The sequence below is a fragment of the Ursus maritimus genome, unplaced genomic scaffold (genome assembly GCF_017311325.1).
Source record: "Ursus maritimus isolate PB19 unplaced genomic scaffold, ASM1731132v1 scaffold_31, whole genome shotgun sequence".
Classification (NCBI taxonomy): Eukaryota; Metazoa; Chordata; class Mammalia; order Carnivora; family Ursidae; genus Ursus; species Ursus maritimus.
The window spans coordinates 19,578,772-19,586,527 of NW_024425675.1; the positions used below are offsets into that span (position 1 = coordinate 19,578,772).

At 39.4% G+C, this 7,756-nt stretch overlaps 1 protein-coding gene across 1 annotated transcript in view; it reads left to right on the plus strand.

Moving 5' to 3' along the window:
- Nucleotides 1-7,207, plus strand: part of ACBD7 (acyl-CoA binding domain containing 7) — a 10,882-nt gene extending 3,675 nt beyond the window's left edge. The window contains exons 2-4 of the mRNA XM_008692028.2: nt 5,316-5,433; nt 5,595-5,657; nt 5,743-7,207. Coding sequence (XP_008690250.1) covers nt 5,316-5,433; nt 5,595-5,657; nt 5,743-5,816 — 255 coding nt within the window. The 3' untranslated portion in view covers nt 5,817-7,207. The remainder of the gene's footprint in view (nt 1-5,315; nt 5,434-5,594; nt 5,658-5,742) is intronic.
- Nucleotides 7,208-7,756: the final 549 nt, after the last annotated feature.

A 7,756-nucleotide genomic window follows, 5' to 3' on the forward strand; every position in this document is an offset into this window, starting at 1 on the left:
CAAGTTGTGGCACCACAAATGTCATGCTGGATGGAGAGCATGATCTTGGCCCCTGCTCTGGAACAGGCTTCTGTACCCTGGAAGGGAGACGGAACAGGGATCCCTGAAGTTGTGTGTGAAACCTGGTCAGGGCCTGACCTCTTGTGGAGAGGGTCCAAGACTTTCATTAGGTTGTCACATGGTTCCATGCCCCACCCCCCACCCTGTATATGAAGAACAATTTTCCAAAAATTCCTTCTGGAAGGCAGGGACCTAGTATGGTTGTTGAGAAGCCTTAGAATTCTCCTCAAGCCTTGGCTTGCCAAGAAGAATTGAGTTGCTGTCACTGGAGAAGGGCACAAGACCTCACAGCAAGCAGACAACCTGAGACGCTGGTAAATTGGAAGGGGGAGATCCCTACCCTCTCTGAAGAGCCCTGCCCTTAGGAAGCCCTGGGAGCTTATGGAGCATTTTCATTTTATCCTTATTACAGGCACAATATGTACACACTACAGAACATTTGGAGAGCACAGAAAGCATTAAAAACCCAGAGAACTTAACAATAATCAGAGGCAATTATTGTTTCCATATCTTAATATATTTCTTGCTAGTCTTTATTTTACAAAGCTGAGTGTATAAAAATAATTTTGTATTTGTTAAGTCAAAGTGTTTTTTGTCTTCATTCTGAGTATTTTTTTCCATTTTTTTCTAGAATTAGTTTTGTTTTTGTTTTTTCCAAAGAGACTTCAAATAATAGTGGTAACCTTCATTAAACACTCACCATGTCCCAGGCACTATTTTAAATATTTTAGATGTGTTAACCTATTTAAATCTTCCTAACAACCTTGTGGATAGGTGGTATTATTGTCCTATATTCTGGATGAGAAAAAAGACACAAGTTAAATAACTTGCCGAAGGATACACAGCTCTTAAGTAATGAAGCTGAGATCCTAACTGAGGCTGTCTGGCTCTAGAGCCTGTTTTCTTTCTTTCTTTCTTTCTTTCTTTCTTTCTTTCTTTCTTTCTTTCTTTCTTTCTTTCTTTCTTTCTTTCTTTCTTTTTCTTCCTTCCTTCCTTCCTTCCTTCCTTCCTTTTTACTTATTTATTTATTTATTTATTTGCTCTTTTCCTTTTTACTCTTTTTTTATTTAGAGAGAGAGAGTGCACTCAAGCAGAGGGAAGGGCAGAGGGAGAGGGAAAGAGAGAATCTCAAGCCGACTCCGCACTGAGCCTGATGCGGGGCTCGATTTCACACCCCCGAGATCATGACCTGAGCCAAAATCAAGAATGGGACGCTCAACCGACTGAGCCACCCAGGCAACCCTAGAGCCTGTCTTCTTAGGACATCGTTTAAAGCAGTTGATAACTTCCTAGAAAGACACTCAGAAAGGTGAGGCAGAGTGTGTGACCCTTGTCACATGCATTCATGCTTCTTAGACCCCTGTAGGGATTAATTAGGAGGCGGGGCCATTTTCAAGGTTATTTAGTTTGGAGAACCCAGTCTCTGATTTACAGGTGATTTTTGTTCATCACCAAACAATTGCTCTCTAGCTGTATACTGTCCTGTCTTTGGCACGGGATGAAAACTTGATTCAGCAACTCTGCTGAGATCCCTGGGGTTCTGACATGACAGCAGGGCTATCCACTTTCTCTACTAGGAGTTTGGATCTTTGGATCAAAGGGAGCTATGCATTGGAGAAAGAAAATGGGGGTGGGGGTAGAATGCCTCCTGGAGCTTCTCTTGTTTGATACCCAGGCTGGTGACATTTCCTGCTTATCCCTGATTTAAATAACACAAGGTAAAATACAGTGTATTTTTTTTAAAAGGAATAGAAAAATTATATTAAGGAAAATAGTCACCAAAGCCCTTTTTAAGTCAACAAAGAGGTTAAAAGAGGAGGGATAAAGCTAGGAGCACATAGGGAGCACCTGGCTGGCTTAGTCAGTGGAGCATACAACTTTTGATCTCAGGGTTTTGCTTGGGGGTAGAGATAACTTAAAGAAATAAAAAACAAAATAAAATCTTCAAAAAAGTATCGGGAGCACATAGACATTCATTTGTGTATAATATTCCAATTTGTGGAGTTTATATGCTTTTAACTTATAAAAAGAAATGTGTAGGGGCACCTGGGTGGCTCAGTCAGTTGAGCATCTGACTTGGTTTCTGCTCAGGTCGTGATCGCCACATTGTGGGATCCAGCCCCTCGTTGGGCTCCGTACTCAGCAGGGAGTCTGCTTGGGATTCTCTCCCTCTCTCTCACCCCCCAAATAAAGCAATAAATCTTTTAAAAAAATAAAATAAAAAGAAATATGTATTGAAATTTCTCTTGATAGATATTTTCCCCACCCTTCACCCGCTCTGGCAACTGCCAGTCTGTCTTCTGTTTTTCTAAGTTTAGTTATTTTAGTTTCCACACGTAAGTGAGGTCCTGCAGCATTTGTCTGTCTCTGTGTGACTTATTTCACCTCACATAATGCTCTCAAGGTCCATCCATGTTGCTGCAAATGGCAGAATCTCCTTCCTTTTTATGGCTGAACAATATTCCATTATGTGTGTACATGTCTACATATAACATATTTTCTTTATACATCCATCATCGGGCACTTAGGTTGTAATTTCCATGTCTTAGCTATTGTAAAGAATGATGCAGTGAACATGGGCGTGCCAGCATCACTGTGAAATAGGGATTTTGCTTCCTTTGGATGTATACCCAGAGATGGAATTACTGAATCACATGGCATTTGTATGTCTTTGTTTATTTTAATTTATAAATGATTTATTGAATTTTTTCAGAAAAACTTATTCTTTAAACTGAATAAGTTCTATACATACAAGTTCTCATTTTTCATTTAGCTTTGATTTACTTCTTAGAAGTTTTCATGTTTCTGACCAGCCACTGTCTTTTAAACCTCTTGGCATTTTGTTTTTTTCTGGGCTCCCCAAGCATTACTCAGAAACTGGTGGCAGCCCTTTTCCCTGGTAACCTCTTATTTTCAAGACATAGGAATTTATTTACAGTAGTTCTGTTGGTTCTGGGACCATATAAAGAATTCTCTCTAAAGGCTTTCGCTGCTTATTGCCTTGAATCTCTCCGACCTTGATCTTCTAGGCTTAGAGCCAAGGGGCTTTTATTCTGGCCCACAGACTGTACTTTTTGTACTTTTTTCAGCTTTCTTGGAATCACTTCCTTTTTCACATTCTTCCTTTTTCTTCTGAACATAATGAGTTTCTTTCAGCTTTCCTGATGATGTCGTTATGTTAGTCTGTCCAGCTGTAGTTAACTTCTCAAGAATATAATCTGGAAGGAGTTTTCTTTGTTGGATGAACAGCCTGTCTTCTTCAGGAGTGCTTTATCCCCAACCTGCTGCTCCCCTTTGTGGTTCTTCCTGGGTGCTGGTCAGTCAGCTCCTCCCGGACAGGCATTGCTGGGCTGCTGGACCAACAGGCGATGCTCTGCCTTCTCCTCCCTGCCCCCCCCAACCCCGCCCAGGTACAGTCGCCCAGACAAGGAATCCTCCTCCTCCTCCTCCCCCCTGGTGGCGCTCTGTCTGCTCCTCCTCCCCCAGGTAATGCCCACCTTGCCTCCTCCACCCCCTATCTCCTCCCTTCCCTCCCCATGTGTTCTGTCTACCTCCCCCCTCCAAGCTCCTCCTCCTCCCCCACCCCCAGGTGTGCTGGCCCTCCTCCACCATCACTGATGCAGGGGTGTGGGAGGTACAAGGCTGGAGCTGCACCATAGCCCATGCAGCATCAGACCACCTCCATTTGTATCTCTTTGGGAAAATGTCTATTTAGTTCCTTTGCCCATTTTTTAATTGATTTTTTCTTTTTGCTATTGAGTGCTATAAGTGCTTTATATATTTTGGATATTAACCACTTTTTATTTATTTATTTATTTTTTTTTTTAAAGATTTTATTTATTTATTCGACAGAGACAGCCAGCGAGAGAGGGAACACAAGCAGGGGGAGTGGGAGAGGAAGAAGCAGGCTCACAGCGGAGGAGCCTGATGTGGGGCTCGATCCCATAACGCCGGGATCACGCCCTGAGCTGAAGGCAGACGCTTAAGGACTGCGCCACCCAGGCGCCCCTAACCACTTTTTAAAGATACATGATTTGCAAATATTTTCTCCCATTCCATAGGTTGCCTTTTCATTTTGTTGGTGGTTTTGTTTACTGTGCAGAAGCTTTCTAGCTTAATGGAGTCTTATGTCTTTATTTTTGTTTTTGTTGCCTTTGCTCTCGGTGTCAGATCCAAACAGTCATTGCCAAGACCACTGTTCAGCAGCTTACCCCCTATGTTTTCTATCAAGGAGTTTTGTGGTCTTAGGTCTTGCATTCAAGTAAGATCTAAACAAAAGGTCTTACTTGACCTGACATTAAGTCCTTTGAGTTGATTTTTTTGCATAGTGTCAGACAGTGGTCCAGTTTCAGTCTTTGGTTTATGGCTGTCAGGTTGTCCTAGCACCATTTGTTGAAGATACTCACTTTCCCCATTCTACATTCTTGGCTTCTTTGTCATAAATTAATCAACCACATATGCATACTTTTATTTCTGGGCCCTCTATTCTGTTTCATTGATCTGTTTGTTTTTAGGCCAATACCATACCGTTTTGATTACTATAGCTTTGTAATATACTTGGGAATCAGGGCATGTCATGACTCCAGCTTTGTTATTCTTTCTCAAGATTGTTTTGGCTGTTCAGGGTCTTTTGTGGTTCTGTACAAACTTTAAGGTTGTTTTTTCTACGTCTGTAAAATATGCCATTGGAATGTTGATAGAAATTGATTGCCATGAATCTGTAGATTGCTTTAGGTAGTATGGACATTTAAACAATAATATTTCTTCAATTCATGAGCATAGAATATCTTTCACTTATTTATGTCTTCTTCAGTTTTTAAAATTTTCAGTATTAAGAATTTTCATTATTGGGGCACCTGGGTGTCTCAATCAGTTAAGCGTCTGACTCTTGATCTCAGCCCAGGTCTTTTTTTTTTTTCCAGCCCAGGTCTTGATTTCAGGGTCGTGGGTTCAAGCCCTGCATTGGGCTCCATGCTGGGCGTGGAGCCTACTTTAAAAAAAAAGAAAAAAAGGAATTTTCACTAATAACAGTTTTATGTAGTTCTTCATATCTTGTCTGAATATCAGGTAAGTACCAGGAGAGGTATCCATAGATTAAAATAAATTAGGATAATTCTGGTAACTAGACCAGTAATAGTTCCATTTGAAAACTTCCTCTTTGAGTTTCCACTGTTTGGTGGTAAATACCCCCAAAATAGACGGGCCTGCTGAAAGTTAGAGAATGCACCGTTTACCTTTTCTTCCTTTTGTTCTAGGCTGATTTTGATAGAATCGCAGAAGATGTGAGGAAGCTGAAAACAAGACCAGATGATGAAGAACTGAAAGAACTCTATGGGCTCTACAAACAATCCGTAGTTGGAGACATCAATATTGGTATTCTGTAGATAGATGGATAGATAGATAGATATACACACACACATGTTAATATTTTTAAATCATATATTTAAAAAAATAATGCATTTCATCTGAACAATATTTATAGAAGCATCGAGTAAAAAGTAAACTGGAAAATATATCTATCCTTCTTTTGGCAGACTGTCCAGGAATGTTAGATTTAAAAGGAAAAGCTAAATGGGAAGCATGGAACCTCCAAAAAGGTTGTTAATTCTTAAATAAGTGAAATAAACTTTCTTAATTTCCCAATACATCAGTCAGTGAGATAATCTGTTTGTGTCTTTCTAGGGCAGTCGAAGGAAGATGCCATGAGTGCATATATTTCTAAAGCAAAAGAGCTGATAGAAAAATATGGAATTTAACATTCAGCTATGAGAAAGTCTTTCTTTTGAAGCCTTCATAATGGTATCGTGTCCTACCATCTAGGGAAGAAATACACCGTTAATTCTTTACATGTCACAAGTATGTTTGCTGTTAACACAAACTGTAATCCTTAGAGGTTATGCTGAAACTATTTAATGAAGTTTTACTCGCTAAAACCAGGTGATTTTTAAAGTTCTTTAAAAAAAAGTATTGCTCTGGTAGTATGTCACAAAAACATTAATGATTTTTTTTTGGCTTATCTGTTTTTCTACAGTAAGTTAGTATTATTGTTATGTGATCAAAACAGTTTATTAAGAGCCAATAGCAAGGTTCTTCCTTTGTTGCACCATGTAGCTTTGAGATTCTCACTGACTTGGGGCTTTGGAAATCATAAACATACCTGGTTCCGTTCCATACTCTGTAATTCTTTACTAGGTGACCTGAGACAAATTACTTCACCTTGCTAAGCCTCATCCATAGAGTAGAGGGGAAAATCAGTATCACAGGGTTGTAAGAATTGAATGATTCTTGAGATAATTGAGAATTGATAATTGAGGAAACTCTATCCTACCTTCAATTTAAAGCATACATTATATAAAACCTAACAACAAATAAACTAAACTTTTTAAAAATAAACGTACAAGTCCATGACTATTCAAAGAAAGAAAAAAATCATCTATCAATTATTTTTCTTTAAATTTTTACACTTAAGACAGAAAAATGTAGTATCTAGTGATAATAAAATGTACAACTTCTATGCCTCTTAATTCAGTTTCATTGAAGTGAAAATGCAGTCTGGAATATCATACTGGCCTAGTCCTCAGTCTTTCTTGCTGCACACAGGTTCCCTGAAAGAAGATAGTCTTGTTTTAGCATTTCTAAAATCAGTTTGAGATTGCATAGGATAAATATCCCAAAAAACAGTGTACTTCTATTCCCTGGATAAGGGTTTGGGTTTGGTATGCTATGACCAATGAGGGATAGATTGATTCCTGTGACTTAAAAATATATATATATATAGATTGATTAGATGAATTTCCAGGGAATTGGGCTGAGTGAAAAAAGCCAGTCCCAAAATGTTACACAGGGCGTGATTCCATTTATGTAACTTTCTTGAAATGGCACAGTTACAGACATAAGAACAGAATAGTGATTGCCACAGAGGACAGAATAGGGAGGTAAGTGTAGCTTGAAAGAGCAGCAGGAGGGATCCTGTGTGGATGTTCTGTCCCTTGACTGTATCACTGTGAACATCTGGCTGTAACATTATACTGGAATTTTGCACATGTTACCATTTGGGGAAACTGAGTAGTTCTGTATTATTTCTCACAACAAAATGTTTCACATAATCTACAGTTATCTCAAAATAAAAAGTTTAATGAAAAATGAATCTAGCTTGTTTCCTATTCTGGAAAATTTTAGCAAGTAAAGATGGTTCTCATGTCTACTAAGTTTTGCCTGAAGATTATCAGGAGTCTGCCATGATGAAGTCAACGTCCAAATGCAAGAAAAGGGAGACAGTCAGCAATGACAGGGCTGCTCCTTCCAACGGAGGGCTTGAAACTCTCAGAGCTTTTCCCATGTGGACTTCACCTCTACCAGGTGGAGAGGCAGGTGAGAAGGCCCGCCCCAAAAGCCTGGCATTGGCCACATCATGAGATTCCCATTGTGGGCCATATTAACTAAAAACTGTTCAAATGAATAATCACAAATCAAATTACTTTTTTGCCAATCTTTCCATAAGGGAGCCCTGGAAATGGTGTCACACCAGAGGGTAAAGCACAGCAGGTACTAAACATGTGTCATAATCTGCTTCAGCCTATTTTTAGCCCAAGTTGATTGCATGAATTCTAACTCCTCCCACCACGAATTTTTCAAATGATTTGCCCTTTGTTAGAAAGGAATGATAAATTCTGTAAAACATGTCCTGTATGCATTT